Raw genomic sequence first — 21590 nt, 5'->3', positions numbered from 1 at the left:
CAAAATTTTAATTGTTTTTTTTGCTTATTTTTTAAATATCCCACCAATTTTCATTTTAGGGTTTTTCACTCCACAACCATTTTTATAAAGTGAAATGTGACTAATAAAAGTGTCCACTATTGCTGCGGAAACTTTTTTTTGTGGCCGTGGACAAATCAGAAGTGGCTATGGACAAAAAAGAAAAGTGTTCAGGAGAAAGTGTCCTCCTATTGTGGATGCTCTAAGCTACATTGGACTCAGGCCAATGGCCAGTCTTCCATAGAGGAATAAAGGACTTAATGCTGGCATTGTGCTAAGTTGACAAATTTATGATCTAAAACCATTTAATGCAAAGCAAAAGTTTGGTAATTTTTTGTTAGTTAAGTATTCATGTCAACGTCTCAACTAGCTACCTAACTAGTACTATTAACTAGGGATTTTCCCATATAGCAAGGAGAAAACAATATTTGACAGGAAAAATAGTCCAGATTTTACCGCAACAAGGATTGAACTTTGGATGATAAAATGTGATGAATTGTTAATGTATACAATATATAAATGGAGAGTTTTGGGGGTGTTTAGGAAAATAAGAGGAATTTTAGGGATATTTAGAAAAATGGCCATTAAAAATAGATATTAAATGATTAAAAATATATAAAACGTGTGATTAAGTGTTTGGTTATTTAATTTCCATAATTAGTAGATAAGTGGTATAGTTAGTGGTAATGTTGCACAACAACATATAAACAAAACCTAATTGGTTTTCTAACTCTAAGAGAGAGCCCGACTGAGAATACTAATCTGGCCCATTTTTAACATGCAGGAAATGCTTCTACAGAGCCATTGCCATGGGATACAAGACTCAAAATAGGGATAGGAGTTGCAAAGGGACTGGCTTTTCTGAATGCTTCAGACAGCAAATATCGAGACTTTAAGGCCTCAAACATTCTTCTTGACGGGGTAAGATTGTTAGTGTTATTTATGGTGCTAGACTTAGATTTCCTTCTCTTTCTTTATTTTGTTTCAACTATTGCAAATAAGTTAAGCTTATTTATTGTTACATGCACCAGCAGTTAGTTAATATCTTTTCATCATAAGTGTAGTTTTTTTTATGTTTCCTCCCTCAATACATTAGATAGAGAAATCTTTAGCATGTCATTGATAGCATTTCTATTTTCTTTTGTTGAATTTCAATGCAAAAATATCGGATTTGTGGTTAGTGAAGCTGAAGCCTTCCGGAGGGAATGCAACACTCCAAATGGCGATAGGAGCCGCAAATGAAATGGCTTTTCTGAATGCTTCATACAGTATATATGCATTCCTACATTTTGTATATCTGTATATTCTCCTGAACTGGCTGCAATTAGGTTAGTTGCTTTCTTTTAACATTTAGGACATCTAAATGAGAAGTGCAACGTGTATGGGTTTGGCGTGGTGCGGTTGGAGCTGCTGACAGGCTTGAGAGGCCATGACATACACCGGTCATATATATCAGAACATGGTGTACTGCATGAAACCCCTTCCATCCGTGATACAGAAACTGATCCGCATCATGGATGAGCGACTACAAGGCCGGTATTTGTTCAAGGCTGCTAAACTCGCCCTCAGATGCTTGGAGCAGATTGCAGCCATGGGAAAACCGAAAGTGTCCAAGAGTAGTAGATCAACGTTCTGCCTCTTCGTCTCCAGATAGTTGATAAAAGGTGACGTAGCACATCAGTGTATATGGTGTTTTTGCATACTAGGGTATCCAACCAATTTTTATTTATTTATTTTTTTTCCGGCTAAATGCATGCATATCGGTTGTATATTCCATGCTATTTTGCTATATTTTTGTTGATGATTTTGATCGATTTGACTATCTTCTAATATATATTATATTTGATCTTTTGTAGTATAGATATTAAAGTGATTTAAACGATATGTGATTTGTGTGCAATTTTTAGTTTATAAACTTATTTGGTTATATGAGTTTAGAATTTGATATAATAATATTGTTTCTCATTCGGTATATGTGTTATTTTTTTTTTGTTTGATTTTATATTTTTTAATAATTGTTTTTTATTTTATATATTTATGATTTCAGATTTCATACAATAATATTTTTATGAATTTATAAAATATTTTACAGTATAAAATAAGTTCAAATAAAAGAAAATGGGTCGAATATCGCACGTGGGTGATACTAGTAAAATCATAAAACTTGGACTTCTTTTTTAGTACTAGTTAGCAAATAAACTCATTTTTTATTACTAAAACATCGCATTCTTTTTTATTTTCTCTGTAACAATTTTTACACTAAATTTAAACTACACAAAATTCAATTTAATTAATCCCTATAATAATAGATTAAAAAAATACTAATAGATTAAAATTATGGTTGCATCTTGCTTTTATCTTCCACTGAGCGATCGCCGCCTGCAGCTCTTCCATCGTGATGTCGCTCTTGCCCGTCGGAGTGGCGGCGCCGCTCGCCACCAGCAGCCCGCTGTTCCCCGGCGAGGTCCTCATCGACGCCGGCGCCGAGAATTCGCCCCTCCGCCCCCTCATCACGCTCCCCCCTTTCTAACCCGAATATTCCCTGAATACGAATACGGAGGCTGCGGGAAAATCTCGCCGGAGATCCTCCGGCGCCGGCACCGCGGCGACAGGAATGCCGCCACGAATCGCACGTACCTCTTGATCAGCCGGAATCTCGATTTCCGCTTTTCCATTGATTGCTGATTATTTTCCAACTAATTGTATAAATTTGTTTTATATGTGATTATTTACTACAATAATTAGGGAATTAATTAGGGAGTAAAAAATCATAATTAAAAGTCTAATTTGGTCAAAATCTGGATTAAACCCGTTGACCGTTAGGTTTTATTGTGATCCGATTTGAAATGTGCAGGACCAAAAAATAAAAAAGATAAAGTTTAGGACCAAAATCATAAAATGATCATATATTCAAGACCAATTTCGGCCTTTACTCGTAAAATAATTTAAATTCTTACCTAACAATATTTAAATCAATTTTAGTAATATATCTTCAATATTTTTACCCATTTTATTAAAACTTGTGTAATCGACGTAGTATACATTTTTATAAATTTTGATTGTACCAATTTTGAACTAATTAACAAAATAACATATATACGAAAAATACAAGAAATAAATGCAATTTTATATTGTATAGTTTATTCCATTCAAGTTGTGATAATACTCCGCACACCCACAGTGTGAAACATAAACCCAATATTTCCCCAATTTTCTTTCTCGATCCCTAAAATCTCTGAAATTGCTCTCAAATATCAAGCTGGTAGATTGGATCCAACGAAGACCTGAGGTTTTTGACACAAATCGAACGTTCGCTGATGCTTTTCTCTTGAGATCTGAAATTCCGGGAAATCGAATCAAGTGGGGTTGAGAAGAATTTCTGCATTTCGATCCAAATTTTATTTTTTAAGGTTTTCTTGATTTAGATCTGGAGGCGATGAGCTCCGCCGTCAGATTGTTCTTCGTCTTCGTATTGTCGTTCGCGTTCTTCGTCGCCTCATCTCTGGGCAAGGTGATTGAATTGCTAATGAAGCCATTTCAACTTTATTTATGCTTTAATATATTGTTTGATTTGATTTCATTAGATTACTCTCTGTGCGTTTTTTTTTTGCTGTAATGTTGTCCGTTTGAATGATAAGAGTGTAACTCACCATGAAATGTGATATCTGTAGCATTCAATTAGTGTAGATGATGCTTTGGATTTTAGTCCTTTGTGTCTGAATGGAAAAAGTATTTAGTTTTTTTTTTACATTTTTAGTGGGCATTTCAAGATCTATTATAGGAATTGATTTCTCTATTATGATAATCTAGTGCAAATAGCATCTCTTGCATTTTGAGTTCTGATTTTGGGAGACATTTCTATGTAATCTGCAGTATCAGGATGGTGAAGCTGTTACCTTATGGGTAAACAAGGTTGGCCCTTATAACAATCCTCAAGAAACCTACAACTATTACAGTCTCCCGTTTTGCCACCCAAAGGGCAAGCCGGGTCATAAGTGGGGTGGCCTTGGGGAGGTGCTTGGAGGGAATGAGCTTATCGATAGCCAAATTGAAATAAAATTTAAGAGTAATATTTCAGTTATGGCATTTCCCTTTAGTTTTTCATTTTTCCGCATGTGCACTTTAGCTGTTACACTGTGTTTATCCTTCCACAGGAGATGTGGAGAAAACCTCAATTTGCGAAATTGAGCTGGAAGCCACGAACGTTAAAAAGTTTAAGGATGCAATCGATAATTCATACTGGTTTGAGTTTTTTATGGGTATGCCTGTCATGATTATTGCCTTTAACACTACAGAATTATTGAGCTTTCTTAAGATCTGGTCCCTTTCTAACTTGAGTTTTCTGCATGTACGGGTGGCTCATTTGATCAGATGATTTGCCGTTATGGGGTATGCTGTGTGCTCTTTGTATTTATATGAATTTTACATGCAAGGGATTATGTACGATTGTGAATGATTGGCCATTTCTTTCATCAAGGTTTTGTTGGTGAGGCGCTCCCTGACAGAACCCATGATAACAGACATGTGCTCTTAACGCACAAGAATCTTGTGATTAACTACAATGAGAACCAGGTAGACTCCTTTTCTGTTTTTTCTACACATGTATTATTCTTTTTCTGCAAGATTAACTAGCTTCTTCATTCCTGTGACTGATACTTCTGTTTGCAGATCATTCATGTAAATCTTACCCAAGAAAATGCTCAGCCACTTGAAGAGGGTCGAGTATTGGAAATGACATACTCTGTTAAATGGGTTCCAACCAATATTTCATTTGCACGTCGTTTTGATGTCTATCTGGACTACCCTTTCTTTGAGCACCAGGTGATTGCTTAAAGTCTGCAAGTTTTTCTGAGATGTTTCCTTTTGTACCTTTTATTTATCCGGGATGTCATTGGGAAGTTTCACATTTTACTCCATATAAAATTGTCTCAAAAGATTATGATAATAAGGGTTAAGTTACTGTTAAGTTACTTTGAATTAGTGGTTCAGTGACTATTTGCATTAAACTATTTCTGTCATCATCACCTAATAGAAGAGTTGTGATTTGCAGATTCACTGGTTCTCTGTCTTCAATTCTTTTATGATGGTAATTTTTCTTACTGGGTTGGTCTCAATGATATTAATGCGCACTCTCCGGAACGACTATGCTAAATATGCACGGGAAGATGATGATCTGGAGTCACTGGTAATATTATCTATTTACATGTCTTTTAACAGTATTTGGTAATAGTGTACAGCTCGTGCAACGCATGTGCTTTAAATGTATTAGGAATCTGTTAAAGGTTATTTTAATTAATCTAATTCATGTCCTGTACCTTTTGATCCATAGGAACGGGATGTAAATGAAGAATCGGGTTGGAAACTTGTTCATGGTGATGTGTTTCGCCCTACCCAAAGTCTGGCTCTACTTTCAGCAGTTGTTGGCACTGGTGCCCAGCTATCAACACTTGTGCTTCTTGTCATCATATTAGCAATTGTCGGAATGTTGTACATAGGGTATGTGAGTACCACATATAGCTTGCTTAATATTAGTGCACTGTAATGAAGCCAGCTGATTAACTTAACCTGTTGAATCAAATTATGCAAGGAAGGACCCAGGGTCTTAGAAAAGCATGGTTTGGATTGGAATATTTGGCATCTATGCTTCGGGACATAGAGAGGATCCAGAAAACACAATTTAAATAATGTGGTTTTATGCTTCAGTACTTATGCACAAATTCCGTTTCTTAATGCATTTGAAGTTCATGTCCTTTGTTTACATAATTTCTTTTGCATGACTTCATAATTAGGTCTTAATTCTGTTAGTTTGTCCATTTGTTGTTCCTTAATGCCCTTAGGAGCTCCTGGTGCCCCAAAACGCGCTGTCTCACTGTAAGTAACTTTTTTATATTGTTATGTGTTTCAGGAGAGGAGCAATTGTCACCACATTTATTGTATGCTACGCATTTACTTCATTTATTGCTGGTTATGTGAGTGGTGGCATGTATTCCCGCCATGGTGGTATGTCATCACTTTAACCTCTTCCTAGCAAAAATAAACATATTCGTCGTTTTCCAATAACTTTATGTGATTAACATATTATTATGGTTGGCTATGTTAGGTAAAAGTTGGATAAAGTCCATGATCCTCACAGCATCACTTTTCCCATTCTTGTGTTTTGGCATTGGTCTGATATTGAACACGGTTGCCATATTCTATGGTTCTCTAGCGGCTATTCCCTTTGGTACCATGGTCGTTGTTTTTGTCATATGGGCATTTATTTCTTTTCCTCTGGCACTTCTTGGAACTGTTGTTGGAAGAAACTGGAGTGGTGCTCCTAACAATCCTTGCCGAGTTAAGACAATCCCTCGTCCAATTCCAGAGAAGAAGTGGTATCTCACACCTTCTATCATCTCTCTAATGGGAGGTCTACTGCCCTTCGGAAGCATTTTCATTGAAATGTATTTCGTCTTCACTTCCTTCTGGAATTACAAGGTATATCCATACATTGAGTGTCGTTAGCTGGTATCTCTTCCTGAGAATTGTGAAGAACTATCTGTCTAGATCCATTATTTTCTTTCTGGTATGTGTCCTGAGGTCATTTCACTCGGCTTTTCAATCCTTAGTTTCTCTGTCAACCTATAAGGCTATAATTGCCAGGAAGGAGTTGTTGAGATTAAATTTCTGCTATATAATGCCTCTCTTTCAAGGTTTCAGCTATAATTCATTTACTTGTCTGATATAATGGGATCAATAATCATCTTGTTTGGTTATGTATGTCGCTGTCTATCTACTGCTGTAACCATCCTAATCTGGTTTGCCACTGGCAGGTCTATTATGTGTATGGCTTCATGCTGCTCGTATTTGTGATACTGATCATTGTCACCGTCTGTGTAACAATTGTGGGGACTTATTTCCTACTGAACGCCGAGAACTATCACTGGCAATGGACTTCGTTCTTCTCCGCCGCATCCACTGCTCTCTACGTCTTTGTCTATTCCGTATACTACTACTATGTCAAGACGAAGATGTCCGGTTTCTTCCAAACCAGCTTCTACTTCGGATACACATTGATGTTCTGCCTCGGTCTAGGAATACTATGTGGTAAGTTCCCCTCCCCTGCACTGCGCTTCCCCGCGCACACACACAACAACGACCCTCGTTTGCTAATCAGATTGCGTATCTCAGGTGCTGTCGGATATCTGGGCTCGAATCTGTTTGTGAGGAGAATCTACAGAAACATCAAGTGTGACTGAGCTCTGGCTATATACAGCTACACGTACATTAGTTTATGCGAAACCGGAGATAATGAGAATTCAACAGTTGTGGAGGAAGTTGGGGGATTTTTTGCAGCAGGGGATGAATGGGTAGGTGAGAGTTTTGTCCTTCTTCTACTACTATAAAATGTTTGTAGATTGTATAATTTTTGGTGGCATATGCCATTTATACTACTCTCTCATTTCTATTAATGTAGACACTTGTTCAATGTCAAAAGAACTATACTTGGTAACTGAGGGCTGGCTAACCATTTCATTAAGAAGCATCATTTTCATTGAGATTTTGATTTGACAGTGTTGAAAACCATTCTCAATGATATGTTTATGTTTCATTTCATAAGGTTTGATGTTATTTAAATTGGGTTTTTTCACATGGTCATAATAGATCCACATCAACCAAAATATTGCCCGATTTGTGGTACAAATCTATGCTTAATATACTTGTATACAAACATGACTACACATATTTAACATTCTAGCTATCTTTTACACTCCCATCTACAAAAGTAAACATCAGCAATTCAAACATAACTGTGCAAGTCACAAGTCACGGCCACGAGCAACACATCAGCATGTCGGCGCGTTCAGACGCTGCCCAAGGTACACAAGGTGCCAGGTCAGCAACATGAGAGTTAGGGCATCGAGGAAAGATGAATATGAGTTCAGCCTCTCCAGAGTTCGGCTCAAATGGATTATTTCAGACGTAGCCGCTGCTTCTTCACTAGTCGGGCCTCTGCCTGCTGTCTCACCCGCAGAGTCGCTGGCCTTCCTGATTGGTTCGACCACGTCTGCCTCCTTTCTGGAGCCTTCTTCCTTGTCCTTCTTCATTTTTTCAAGCATCACCTGGACCATTTAAAAAATGCAACCAAAACTCATTTTGATGGATGTGGTCCACACATGATCCAACAGTGCAACTAAAACTCATTTTGATGGATGTGGTTCACACATATGATCTAATTAGGATCACATATAAACATCATTTTAACATCAAAATTAAATGTTGTTTGTACTTAAACAAAGCTAAGAGTTGTGATCTAATTAGGATCACATATAAACATCATTTTAACATCAAAATTAAATGTTGTTTGTACTTAAACAAAGCTAAGAGTTGTGGTATATGCAAAACTCAATCTTATTGTAGAACCACGTATATAGGGCTCCTTACACCTAAATAATTCTCAACAGTCCAACTCAAGACAACCACATATCAATTAAGAAATAATCAAACTAACCACATATAACCAAACAAATCAAATATAACAATGTGACAAACCTTAGTTGCTTGAGGCTCCAGCCACATCAAATTCACCAAGATCATCCCCAACGCCGCCGCGAGGTTCATCCCTTGCAACACCGCCTCCTCCCTCCCCCGCCCCGCCAAATGCCCCAACAAAGCCATCCCCACACCACACCCCATCCCCTTAAAATACACTGGATACATCTTGCTTTGCACCACCGCAAACTGCCGCCTCGGCACCGCCCCCGCCAGCACGTAGCTCGATGCAAACGTCATCCACACGCACATCCCATACGCCACCGCAAAACCCATCATATGCACCACCCCCACCACGGCCCCCACCCTCTCCCTCAATCCCTTCCCACCCTTCCCCTTTCCTTCTAGAAACTTCTCTTTCACCCCTTCCACCTTCCCCTTACCTTCTAGAAGCTTCTCTTTCACCTCCTCCTCCGCCCCTTCCACCTTCCCCTTACCTTCTAGAAGCTTCTCTTTCACCTCCTCCTCCGCCTCCTCCGCCTTCTCCTTACCTTCTAGAAGCATCTCTTTCACCTTCTCCTTACCTTCTAGAAACTTCTCTTTCACTTTTTCCTCTACCCCCTCCGCCTTCTCCTTCCCTTCTAGAAACTTCTCTTTCACTCCCTCCGCTGCCCCTTCAGCCTTCTCCTTCCCTTCTAGAAACTTCTCTTTAACCTTCTCCGCGGCCCCCTCCGCAGCCTCCTTGCCTTCTAGAAACTTCTCCTTCACCTCCTCTGCAGCCTCGGCCGTTTTCCCCAAGGCCGAGGCGAGCTTGTGCTTGCACTTGCCGTAGGCGTCGCAAACGAGCTCTCGAGGCCGGAATTTGCTCTGAACATTCTCATCATCTTTGATTTTTCCAACTAAATCACCGATTTCATCAACAACAGAAGAGGAAGCCTCCTTCGCTTTCTTCACAAAATTATCATCAGGTTTGTCCTGCGGAGAGATCAAAACCTTGGTGTTGCCGTCGTCTTTCTCGTACTCGACCACCACCACTCTGCGGCCTTCCTTCACAATCACATCTTCTTCTCTCGGTTTAGGGATTTGTGCGGTTGCTACCGAGGTTAACACTAACACAAGACATAATGCAAGAAAATTCATTCTTCTTGTCTGATTTCCGCAGACGAATTCTTCTAGTTTTGTTGATTGATTGATATATTGATCGGTTTGAATTGGCGAGGAAAAGTTGGGAATTTCGTACACGTGGCGTTGTGCATGTTGTTGCAGAAACCTACGCGGCAGTTTTTTGTGTTTTAAGTGTTATCCATTTCTGTCGGCGCCGGTTGGTTGTACGGCGGTTTGTAGCGGTTATCGATTCGCTTCATTAAGTAAAATATGTTTTGACTGAATTTTATGATGAATTCAAGGGCATAATTTATAAACGATGGGATAAAAATGAATGAAATGGTAAATGTATACTCCCTCGGACGGGTAAAAATATGGATATCCATGGATACCCGATCCAAAAAAACCGGGTATCCAAATCCAAAAATCACCAATATGTCTATCTAAAATCCATCCCGATATATTTTCGGGTACTCCACTACCCGCCCCGGGTATCCATACCCGACGTATCGGGTACCCAAATACCCGACTCTTTACATATGTTAATAACTAATAAAAAAAATTGAATTTTATATATTAATGGAAATATAGAAATATCTAAATTGACTAATGTCTTTAATGTTTCATTTATTTTGTAGTATAAACCAAAAAAAATGGATCACTTTTATTTTAAAGTATAAGATTATTTAATGCAAAATGACTAAATCTAATTTAAAATATGCTTAAAATAATAAATTAGATATTCGGGTAATACCCAATATCCATTCGGGTTATCCAATACCCGATTTATCTTATATTTCAATACCCAATCCCAATCCCATAAAATTGGATATTGGGTATCCAAAATCCGGCGGATATCGGGTCGGGTACGAGTAAATCCAATACCCGATATCCGTATTCCCACCCCTACTCCCTCTGTCCCACAAAGATTGTTCCACTTTGATCGGATACGGATTTTAAGAGATGTAATGAAATGTGAGACTTAATTTTATATATTATTTATATAATAAAATATGAATATGAATATGAATGAGTTAGTGGAATATGAGATCCACTAAAAAAATTATAAAATGTGAAATGAGATAAATTTTGTGGGACAGATAAAAATAGGAAAATGGGACAATCTTTGTGGGACGTTGGGAATTACTTATAAAATGTGATATTAGTTCAAGCAATATATTATGAGTAAAAATGAGAATAGTTTAAGATGTAGTATTCAACTATCTAAATCCCACCCTCCATTCGTGATTAAATGTATCATATTTAACTGACACGGATTGTAAGAAATTACTCCCTCCGTCCCACTTTAGGAGTCCCGGTTGAGTTCAATACGGATTTTAAGAAATACATAGAAAAGTTGGTGAAAATAGATAATGGAACGTGAATCCTACTTTTATATATTAGTTTTATAATAAAATATGAGTGGAAAAGGTGAGTGGAATGTGGAGCCTATTACCAATTATGGAATATTTCAACCGGGACTCCTAAAGTGGGACACCCAAAAGTAGTAAACTTGGACTCCTAAAGTGGGACGGAGGGAGTATTTAACTTTATTTAGTAAAGTGGATAAAAAAGTTAGTGGAATGTGGAGTCTATTTTTATATATTCATTTTATAATAAAATGTGGGTGGAATGAGGAATATAGGGTCCACCTATCGTACTAAAAGTGAAATGAGACATTTATTAACGACAAAAGAAAAAGAAAAAAAATAGGATATTTAATAGCGTACAGAGAGTAATGTTTTAGTTCAAAATCAATTATCTTGCTAGCTTTTTAATAATAATAGTCATAATAATAATAAATCCCATTTGAAATTCACAAAAAAAGGAAAACATTTTCCAGGCACGTATATTGAATTTGTAGAAATGGATATAATCTCCATAACTGTAGCCTGAAAACAAAGTTGAAAGAACATGTCCAAATATTATTAATTGAGGTGTGTGGCCCAATTGGCCAATTCCTATCTGATCTCAATCAACTAAAAACAAGTCATGTGCATTGTTTGTCCACTACCGTTTCCAATTTTGGTATAAGGGTTTCTACCAAAATCAAATCTTTTCATCTTGGTCATCTCAACAATTAATATTTCATGGTAAAGTTTTGATCTTGATAGTAATTATATGTTCTTTGGATTTTAATGGTGTGAAGGGATAGATGATTTTGTTTGATTAATAAAAAAAATTCTATATTTCTATAACTTTCATATACTATTGTTTTGATGAAATGGATCAGATGGCTGATGTTAATGCACAAATAGAAGAATTGTGTAAGGAGAAAAAGCGCGTTAGGAACCCTCTTGTTCCTATTGGTAAATCTTTCTCGCTTCTCTTAATCATACTCTTTTCTTTTTATTTTTATAGTTTAATTTTTTTGAGTTAAGTGGTAAAACATGAAGTAGAGAATGCGATGTTTCCATTATAGGAAACGTGTTTTAAGTGGAACATCTTAGAAAGAAATCCGAGGCTCTTGATGAACAATGGTTATGTGTTTTTAGGGGAAAAGTGGTGAGTCATGTTACTAGAAATGAAAAGGGCCAAATTTTTGTGGATGGGCCAAAATGAAAAAAAACATGACTATTTGTTATTTGGACGGGGGAGTGTTAGAATTGGAAGCATCGTCCCCTTAAAAGGCCTTATAAGAGGAGTGGGTACTCCAGACTTATATTTTAGAAGCAAGATCTTTACTAAGTCAATGTGAGATAGAAAGGGTGTCTTCGACATAATTTAAGACGCGATGTTAAGAGTTGTCCTAAGAATTTCTTTGCTAGTAAAGGTAGTAAGATTGTCGTTTCTTACTTTCTTGTTAGATCATTTGACCAATGCTTCACTTGAGTGAATTGCTCGGTTCCAAAAACCTTTATTACCGATGAAATATCTCGCGTTTGAGTAGTATAAGACAGGTTGTTAGGGTTGTCCTAAGCATTTCTTAGTGTCCATGCTTGTAATGTTGGTTATTTCTTGTTCATTAATGCTTCACTTGAGTGCATCAATAGGCTTCCGTTGCTCGGTCCCAATATCTTCGTCATTTGAATATGTTGCGTTGGAGTAATAATATAAGACGTGTTGTTAGAGCTGTCCGTGCTCTGAAAGGCTTCCGTTTCCTAGGTGCGTTGATGACAGCAGGAGTGCTCACAGCCGGTCTGATTAGTTTCAAACAGGGGAATTCTGTTTTGGGACAGAAGCTAATGAGGGCTCGTGTGGTCGTTCAAGGTGCCACCGTTGCCTTAATGGTTGGCACGGCTTATTACTACGGGGAGAAGTTTTGAACAGACAACACTGCCATCCTACTTTCGTTGAATAACAATTCCAAATTCATCTTAGTTCCACAAATGGTAGAAGAATTTGCAAGTTAACTTGTTTGTGTTTGCAGTGAAACATTATGCTGAGAAAAGTTCTCTATGTGTCTGTTTCCTTTCAATACATTTGTTGTAGATTCCTTAGTTATTTTGTCAATTCTCACCGAAATTCTCCTTTTTCGAGTCCTTGATTTTTGTTCGTGATCAATTACAATGTTTTTTGGCCGTTTCTTGAGATTTTTCGCAGATTTGAGGTTTTATTCATATTCGAACTACATACTCTATGGCTAGGATAATTCATAGCCGCAACATAAGCATCGTATTGGTTATACTTTCGCAACACGCAGTAGCATCTAAATGCTAATCGAATAAAAGGTCATCAGTTAACACATTCAAAAATGGGACCGGACCATGAGAATTGGCGGTGCGGGCCAATCCCAGGGCATTGGTGGAGAGGGAGAGGGGGGCAGTGGTGCGAGACCGGGGCGTGGGATATTGCCTTGCCCCGTTAGCGATTAGCGATTGTGTTGTGGCGCGCGCACTTAGGGCTGGGGAAAAATACCGAAAAAATGATATATCGCTCGTATCGTATTGAAAAATATCGAAAAATTATCGAATTTTTAATACGATACGATATCGTATCGTAAGTTTTCGATACGATAACGATATGAATTTCCTTATATCGCGATATATCGTTTTATATCAAAAATACGATATCTATCGAAAATTTTCGATATATCGATATTTTCGATATATATCGATATTTTATTTTCGATATATACCAAAAATTTCGATATATATCAATATTTAACGATATATCGAATTTCGGTACGATATATCGAAATATCGATACGATAACGATATGAAATTTTTTTATATCGAAAGTTCGATATATCGAATTTTCGATATATCGAAAGTTCGATATATCGAAATTCGATATATCGAAACTTTCGATACGATAACGATATGAAATTCTTTCATATCGATATTTTCGATACGATACACGATACAACGTTTTCGATACGATATATCGTATCGACCCACCCCTACGCACCACAAACCTTTTTTCCTACTTTTTATTTAAAATATCGCTGTTTTTATTTATTTATTTATCTTCAATAAATACAACATCAAACAATTACTATAATTCATCTAAGAAAATTGGCTGCATAACAACACAAATGTATTTTAGCAATGGAGTTCATTTTATCTAAGTTATCTTTAATGTAATTTGTAAATTTAAATTATGTCAAATTTAACTATTTATTTCATTTTACAATATATGAAAATTAAAAAAAATACTTATAATTAAAGTAATAGATGAAAAAGAAGTTGTGGATTAATTTGGGGTTCAAAATGAGATACTGTGTGTTATGATTTAAAGTTTGAGTTGAATGCTAACTTGATAGCTGAAAATATAAATTATACTAACATAATTTGAATTTAGAATGAGATTCCGTTGTGATCATCGTTAAGATAAATCACATTTGAAAAATGAGGTGATTTTACAAAGATAAGAATGAGAGCAAATTGAACAAACAAAGAAATGAGACCAAATTGAAGAAAAAAACAGAAGACGAAATCCCTAGACATATGTGAGGTATATTGGCAACAAAAATGCATATGGGGGCTCCCTCATTCCAACAAAGGAAAAATTGGAATAATTGATGTAAGCAAAAGGTTTTTGCACCTAATATTTGAAGGATTTGATTTTAGTGACATTTATAAATGATAGAGAAAGGTATAGCTTTGGTCAACATCTCTCATGCCTAACAATCCACTACACCAATAATGGCCCTCCATAGTCACATCACACCTACATTAAATATGTGTGCATGCATCTAATGAAAAATAAAGTAATGAAAGTATAAATGCAACTAATGAATAGTGCACCCAAGTGGGATTTGGATGAAATACAATTCCCAAAACAATTGAATTCCAATAAGGACGCATGAATAATGGTATTGTCTAATAGTTTTAGGTGGTATTGTCTAGTAATTGTAGGCTAACATATGTAGGTAGATTGTGTGCCATAAGTCAAAACAAACTTACAAATATATCTTTGTTTATACTACTAGCATTATTTTATTTAATAATAGATTTATTATATCTATAACTAAGTGATGTATTTAAGTAATTAAATGAATATTGACTTTAAAGAAATATCACATTACCGAGTTTTATAGTAATAAAATAACATTAATTTTCTATTTTATCTTTGAAGTCAGTTAAAATGTAAGGTAAATGGTCAACAATATTATTAAGTTTACCCGTAACTTTAAAATAATGGTCAATAGTATATCATAATTTTGATATTCTTCTCAATTGTTCCATAGCAAAAAATTTCATCATGCTACGTTTCTGAATTTAACAACGTAATGCGTACATATGTAAAATTAAAAACATAATTGATTAAATATACTAAATGATGTCATTTAAATAGCCGAATGTTTTATTCGCATGATATTTTTCGTTTGCCAAAAGCATACATAATTTTCTTTAAACCATAAACTATGGGACAATTGAGAAAATGTTAAAATTATAATATTATAATTAGTCATTTTTAAAAATTATGGAACAAATCAAAATTTGATAAAGCATTACAACTTTTACTTTCCCAATTCTCCACGCAATAACAAGAAATGAGAAAAACTAAAACCTCACTTTGTTAACATGCAAATCATAAACAACTAAAAACAATATTTCAAAGATCTCAACAACTTAAAATATTTATTGGAAGATCACAACAACTAAACTTATTCAAAGACATATGAACTGTCTCAATTCCAAGGTGAGATCTTGTTCTTCGTATCTTTTGATAAAATCCTAGATATGTTTGAAAACAATCAGTTTAATCATAAAGTTTGATCAAATCCTGATAAATCATTACATATATAAAAATAGAAAATTAAATGATAAAATTTCAATTTTTTTATTATCTCATGTTATACTCAGAGCGATATTATTTAATTAGATTACATGAAATAAAATGAAGATAAAAAGCATTTATTTCGATTTATAAGAAAATTATTGGAATTATCTCTCTTTCCAAGGATAGATCTTGACCGTTGATGAATGATGGTGTACAGTCTAGTTCATAGACAAGATCACCTCTCACTTCATTCATTCTTGTTTGCTTTTATGACGCTATGATAATTCCAAGGTTTTCGGTCAGTTTAGTTTATACGACGACCTCGTTTTGTGGGGCCCACACCATCACTGAAACATGAACTCCCCCAGTGGGCCCCGCATCCTCCTCTGTCACAACCTCATAGAGAAAGAAAGATGGAAAAGCAAGTAGGCCCCTTGATTCAGACGCACACACAGTCGTCGGCTGCTGCCCATCCCTTTCCTCATCATGCCATTCCAGAGCAGGCAATTTGCTAAAGATCTCATTTTTATTTGCTGCCCCCCTCTCTCCATATTCTAATCGCCTCATCTCTGTCTCTTTCTCCTTGGTCATGGTAAAAGGTAGCTCCTTTACTCTTGGTTGGTAGAAATTCCATAGTGGAGAGAGACAAAGAGAGTATATTTTTTGATATTTGTATAATTGTGTGTGGGGAAATGGTTCTCTTGCTTTGTTATTAGTGTTTTCTCCTCTGACTTTTATCTGGGCCTTGTTATTTTAACATCACTTCACCTCTCTCACAGAAAAGCTGAGACCTTGCAAAATCTTTCCCCCTCTCTAGCTTAGGTTTGTGGGAAATCTTGATATTGCTTTGTGTTGCAGAGAATGTGTTGTTCTGTTTAAGATTCTTGGCTTTTGGAACATGGGATTTTTTCTTACGTTTTTGCTGCAAAAGCTTGCCATGTTAGATCCCAACTCTGTTTGGAGCTCTTTTTGACTTGGCTTTGAATATTTTAAGGTTTTGGGGAAGTTGTTCTTTGTTCTCTCTCAGATCTATGTAGTTCACTTTTTCAACAGTCTTTTTTTAGATGTTTGTCAGTCTTTTTTTTCCAACTCTTGGGAAATGAGGGGGTTTTATTGATGCTTTCTTTTCTCTGTCTCTTGTTTAATGTAGTTTGTGTTGTGTTTGTGTTTGCTCTGTTTTTTACTATGCAATTCTTGAATTTGATGATTTAGTTTGAGGCTAATGCTCACCTGCAAAATGTGGTTAATTTTGTGTGTATGTTGTTTGAAATTGAAATTTCAGTGTGAAATCAGGATTCTTGCATATAACTCTCAATTAGGGCTGAATAGTAGTAGTACTAATTTTGTTGTGTTTCCATCTTGTGAGAAATCATCTTCTAACCGCGTGGATGTAGCTACACGAGCTACGGACCATCAAAGTCGTATAGAAGTGCTTGTTTTCGTGTAGTTTGGTGAACTGAAATTGCCTTCAAGATTAATCTCCAACTAGTAGTTTTTAATCTCGAATGAATTGGATTTTTACGAGAAAGAAGACGATTAATGGCTTTCTATCCGTGCACTCTCGTTTCATGCTTTTCGAGATGCCTTTTGATGATATATGAATTGATGCATTGTGCAGGAATGGAGCTGCTTTGTAGAAATTCATAGAGAGTTGCGTGTATCTTCCATTTAAACATGACTATGTGTAAGTGGATATTCGACAATGGGAGGGTGAAGACTATGGTATAATCTCAAACTTCGTTGTAGTGCAGAGACATGGCTGACCTAAATGGGGAGATGACCGGTGCAAATGTGTCTCCGGAATGCAGGAAAATCAAAGATTGTGGTGGTCGTGATTATGAGGGCTCAAACAATGTGGGGGCCTTGAAGAGGCTGTTTTCACCGTCAAGATTGTCGGCTGGACAAGGCTTTGAATCAGCGGATAGTGAGAGCCGACAGGGATCGACACTGGCCTCTGAGAATAGCTCAAAATGCCACGAGGCTGATATGCAATCGTCGTCTGTTGGTGTTGGTTCTACGCAGGTGAAGAGTGAGATTAGCACCGAGACACTTTTACCCCCCGGGAGTGGGAGTCTTGAAATGGATATAACGAAGAAGAAGCAGAGGGATCATGTGGTTGGTGGTGAAGACGGGTTAAGTACGAATACGGTTGAGTCTTCATGTTCGAACTCTTTACCTGTTGTGGTTCCGGTTTCCTTTTCCTACCAAAGCTATCAGGAGACATCGAAGGAGGCTTACTTGTTTAGGAACTGTGGGAGCTCAATGGATAGTTCGAACTCTAAGGCCTTTGATCGCAGCCCCGAAGAACCAGTGACTGCCAGTTCTGAGTCAGGAATATCTGCTCAAATCGCGAGCAAAGCTAGAAGAAACGTGAATGCTAGGAGTAGTACGAAGATTTTGTCGTTGGGTGGGAATCAGTCTTCATCGATGATTAATAAACGAGAGAGCGAGGCTTGTCATAGCTGGGATCTTGAGGCAGAAGTTCCGAAAGGGAGCGATGATGTGAAATGCGGTTCTAGAGAAACAACGACAAAGCATGGAATGTCAGGGGAAGGCGGGAGCGTAGTGGCAACGAAAGGGAAGACGGGCTCTGAGGTGATGGACAAGAACAATGATGAGATTCGAGCGAACGAATCTGCAGATTCATCAATAGCAGAACAGGGTAAGAAACCCGTGAAAGATGAGGATGACAAAGCTATTGCTGGATTTGATCTCAACGAAGACTTGAACGCGAGTGAGCTAAACGACTGTGATCAGCCGGCTTTGCCTTTTGTGCCATCTCACAGTGTGATACACGTCGTAGCAAAACCCGTAATACCAAGTGGTAGACGGCCTATGATGCCATTAAAATTCGAAGGGAGCCTAGGCTGGAAGGGTACTGCCCAAACGAGTGCTTTTCGTTCCACAAATCACAGGCCAAAAGGCCTCCAGGGTTTCACCGGAATCGACCTCAATGTTGCCGTTGAAGATGATATTGCTGCTTATGGGACTCCAACGGAGCGTGCTTCGACTTTGCAAGACTCTCATCCAGATGCCGACAGGAAGCAAGCCAAGAGCCCCTGGATCGATCTCAACTGCCTCGACAATGCAGCTGAAGAGTTTCCTCAGCCTTCAATCCAACCTATATTGGAAAGCTCTCCGTTGGTAGACTTGAACTTGGACACGGGGAGGTCCAACAACGGCCATTGGCTCGGCCAAGCTAGCCACTTCCCAAATCCAGGATTGCGTGATTTCAGTTTCAACAGGAACATTTATTTGGCTGATTTGAATACCATACAGCATATGGCCAACAACGGCCATACACTAATGGCTTCACCGCAGTTTCTCCAGCGAATGGAGCTCGTTCCACAACATACCTTACCATCCATCGTCAACCAGTCCAGATATTTCCACGAACACGGCTCATTGTACAACACCCCTCATCCGGGCCAATTTGTTCACGAGAATATCAGTAGTAGCAAGAACGCAACCAAACTCGAGCCTAAGACAGAAGACCTCTTGTCAGCAAGCGGGAGCAAGAGCGACAGGCCTAGGTATTTCCCGTTTCTTTCTAAAGAACCCCCGATGGGTGAACGTATGATGAATCAAGAAGCCTGGTACGCGGCCTCCTTGAAACGGAAGGAGCCCGAGGGAGGGCTCGACTGCTTCCACCTCGGCTACAAACAGCTAATCTGATTCGTTCTTACACGACTAATCGAGTATGCATGGGGATTCCCTGATTCAGCCATCAAGAACCTTGCTCAGCTATGTTTAGTAAGTTTATCATATTCCACAAATATTTTTCCCTTTCACATTGCTGAACTTGTGTATATAAATTTATGCTTTTTGTTTGAGCATAGTTGTAGAATACATTGATGATACCTTCAAGATTCAATTTTTATTCGACGAAATTCATTGCTTTAGTATATGCTTTCAAATTTGTGCAACTTCTCTATCTCAACCTAAAACGGCCTTCAACAATTGCTTGCATGATCTGTTAGGAGAGCAGCTCCGGCCCGTTTAGGATCGCTCTCTTGGGCTAGTTTATTAGAGCTCTTTTGTAGTGGACTCGTTGTGTTAAGAGAACATTTCCCGCCTCTCTTGATGTTGCTCTGTTGTTCTCTGCAGTCTTTAGATTTTAGTACAAGTTATTATTATTTGCTTAGTTGTTCATTATCATAAGGAGTGTATGTTGTGAGCCGTGACCTACTTAGTTTTAGGAGTTACTCCTTCCGCCCCCTTCAAAGTGACACATTTTCATTTTGTTGGAAGTTCCACTCAAAGTGAAATTTTTTGTTTTGAATCAGACGGAGGGAGTATTGTTTTTTTTTTTTCTTCAGTTTTTTGATTATTTTGTGTTTGAATGCCAGCACATCCGTCTTTACTCCGTGTCACATTGGTTTTTAACTAGAAACCCCGAAGCCATGTTACTATAGACGGCTCAGATTTGACCCGTATGAGGCTTGGTAACTTAGCCTTTATATTGTTACAAAATGGCATAGGACCACAAGGTTGGTTTGCAGTTATCCATTGAAGAATCTCTTTTTGCTTTCTTAAAGATCACTTTAGATGAAGAAAAGTTGAATATGCAGGAGGAATCTTGACACCCAAATGCATATTCTTGAATAGCTTTAGCTTTAGCTTTTTTTGTGCCATTTATCACAACGGTGAATAATCTTGATGAGAGATGGTACTGGAAAGAGATGGGATGATATTCCATCTATCTTTGTTTTTGTTGTATATGTGTTGTTATCGGGTTTTTGAGACTCAATCAGCTGGGTGTAATTCTATAGCGAGGGCATCACAGATTCACAGTGATGTCCCGAAACTCGAGTCCGATTTCAATCATAATTTTATTTTTCAGCTGTCGAAACTCGAGTCTGATTTCATAATTTTATTTTTCAGCTAGGTAAACAAGTCTCATTTTAGCCAATGCAACAACAAAATTTTAGTCCCATTTTATCCACATGTTATTATTCTATAATTTCATATAATTATATAAAGTTTGATATTTGTACAAAATATATGACTAAAGTTTGATATCCGTAAAAAATAAGTGACTAAAATATGTGTATAAATACACTACTATCTCTTAAATAGGAGAAAAAATTCAGCGCTCCAGGCATACCACGGTGGACAGATGACGTGGTATGCCCTACTAATAAGATTTTGACAACTAGATATATACATGGACCATACTTCCATCTATTAACACACGTTGATTCACATATATAGAAATTTTGCATGTCCCTTATGTAACACATATATCTTCTATATGCATACATTAATTACGCTTTATTTAATGCAATTATATCTTTCACATTAAATAAAGATTGTGGAGAGAAATTTACACAAGTAATAGTGTTATCAATTTACCTGGTGGAAATTATTTTTTATTGCTAGCATTGCATATAGGAGTATTATTTAATGACTTTTTTTTGCCTTATTGTTAGAATCGTGCACAATTATAAATATGTATGATTATACAGTATAATTGTCATTTTATTTTTTCATGCACATTAATTTGCTAATATTTACATTTTATGCTAAAAAATATAAAGATATTTAATAAATTTAAGCTGGCCAAAAACTATTTTTACTATATTAAATTTTCATTAGTATACCATAAAATATCACTATAAACAAAATAGAGTGAGAGATTGTCATAATAAATAGGAATTAAATTTTAAAAAAAATAAATAAAATTATTATACTCAAAATCACCAACCATAAAGTTCAATCATATCAACACTAATCGATAGTTTGTACATTAAATATTTTTATAAATAAAATAGTTTCAAGAGTTTTGTGATGACTCTAAATTTGAACTAGTATTTATTTATTTATTATAC

The 21590-nt window shown here is 36.9% G+C and overlaps 3 protein-coding genes across 9 annotated transcripts; 2 read left to right on the top strand and 1 right to left on the bottom strand.

The window, feature by feature from the left end:
• Positions 1 to 3192: 3192 nt before the first annotated feature.
• On the top strand, positions 3193 to 7553 carry LOC125204750 (transmembrane 9 superfamily member 1-like). The gene is made up of 12 exons (XM_048103476.1): positions 3193 to 3529; positions 3892 to 4084; positions 4173 to 4277; positions 4390 to 4407; positions 4496 to 4590; positions 4687 to 4839; positions 5069 to 5203; positions 5348 to 5514; positions 5924 to 6018; positions 6119 to 6492; positions 6828 to 7101; positions 7186 to 7553. The coding sequence occupies exons 1-12, from the start codon at positions 3455 to 3457 to the stop codon at positions 7251 to 7253; spliced, it is 1752 nt and encodes a 583-aa protein (XP_047959433.1). The 5' UTR covers positions 3193 to 3454; the 3' UTR covers positions 7254 to 7553.
• Positions 7554 to 7658: 105 nt separating this feature from the next.
• Positions 7659 to 9674, bottom strand: LOC125204752 (uncharacterized protein PF3D7_1120000-like). Of its 2 annotated transcripts, XM_048103478.1 has the most exons (3): positions 8974 to 9674; positions 8548 to 8919; positions 7659 to 8117 (listed from the first exon to the last, which is right to left on the bottom strand). In XM_048103478.1, the coding sequence occupies exons 1-3, from the start codon at positions 9625 to 9627 to the stop codon at positions 7842 to 7844; spliced, it is 1302 nt and encodes a 433-aa protein (XP_047959435.1). In that variant the 5' UTR covers positions 9628 to 9674; the 3' UTR covers positions 7659 to 7841. The 2 variants fall into 2 exon arrangements, with proteins under 2 accessions (XP_047959435.1, XP_047959434.1); XM_048103477.1 differs by having other exon boundaries at positions 8548 to 9674.
• Positions 9675 to 16175: 6501 nt separating this feature from the next.
• On the top strand, positions 16176 to 19661 carry LOC125207177. Of its 6 annotated transcripts, none has more exons than XM_048106411.1 (3): positions 16179 to 16358; positions 17378 to 17481; positions 17568 to 19661. In XM_048106411.1, the coding sequence occupies exon 3, from the start codon at positions 17746 to 17748 to the stop codon at positions 19432 to 19434; it is 1689 nt and encodes a 562-aa protein (XP_047962368.1). In that variant the 5' UTR covers positions 16179 to 16358; positions 17378 to 17481; positions 17568 to 17745; the 3' UTR covers positions 19435 to 19661. The 6 variants fall into 6 exon arrangements, with proteins under 6 accessions (XP_047962365.1, XP_047962368.1, XP_047962364.1 ...); XM_048106410.1 differs by lacking the exon at positions 16179 to 16358 and adding an exon at positions 16404 to 16581; XM_048106412.1 differs by lacking the exon at positions 16179 to 16358 and adding an exon at positions 16587 to 16698.
• The last annotated feature ends 1929 nt before the right edge of the window (positions 19662 to 21590 follow it).

The sequence above is a fragment of the Salvia hispanica genome, chromosome 2, assembly GCF_023119035.1.
Source record: "Salvia hispanica cultivar TCC Black 2014 chromosome 2, UniMelb_Shisp_WGS_1.0, whole genome shotgun sequence".
Taxonomy (NCBI): domain Eukaryota; kingdom Viridiplantae; phylum Streptophyta; class Magnoliopsida; order Lamiales; family Lamiaceae; genus Salvia; species Salvia hispanica.
Note: the sequence above shows the minus strand (reverse complement) of the source record. Positions and strands in the feature narration are given on the sequence as shown.

Coding starts and splice junctions, on each gene's coding strand:
- LOC125204750 (XM_048103476.1), top strand. CDS start 3,455: ATGAGCTCCGCCGTCAGATTGTTCTTCGTCTTCGTATTGTCGTTCGCG. Junction 5,204..5,347: donor ATGATGATCTGGAGTCACTG/GTAATATTATCT, acceptor TTTGATCCATAG/GAACGGGATGTAAATGAAGA. Junction 5,515..5,923: donor GTCGGAATGTTGTACATAGG/GTATGTGAGTAC, acceptor TATGTGTTTCAG/GAGAGGAGCAATTGTCACCA.
- LOC125204752 (XM_048103477.1), bottom strand. CDS start 9,627: ATGAATTTTCTTGCATTATGTCTTGTGTTAGTGTTAACCTCGGTAGCA. Junction 8,118..8,547: donor TGGAGCCTCAAGCAACTAAG/GTTTGTCACATT, acceptor TAAATGGTCCAG/GTGATGCTTGAAAAAATGAA.
- LOC125207177 (XM_048106408.1), top strand. CDS start 17,515: ATGGCTGACCTAAATGGGGAGATGACCGGTGCAAATGTGTCTCCGGAA.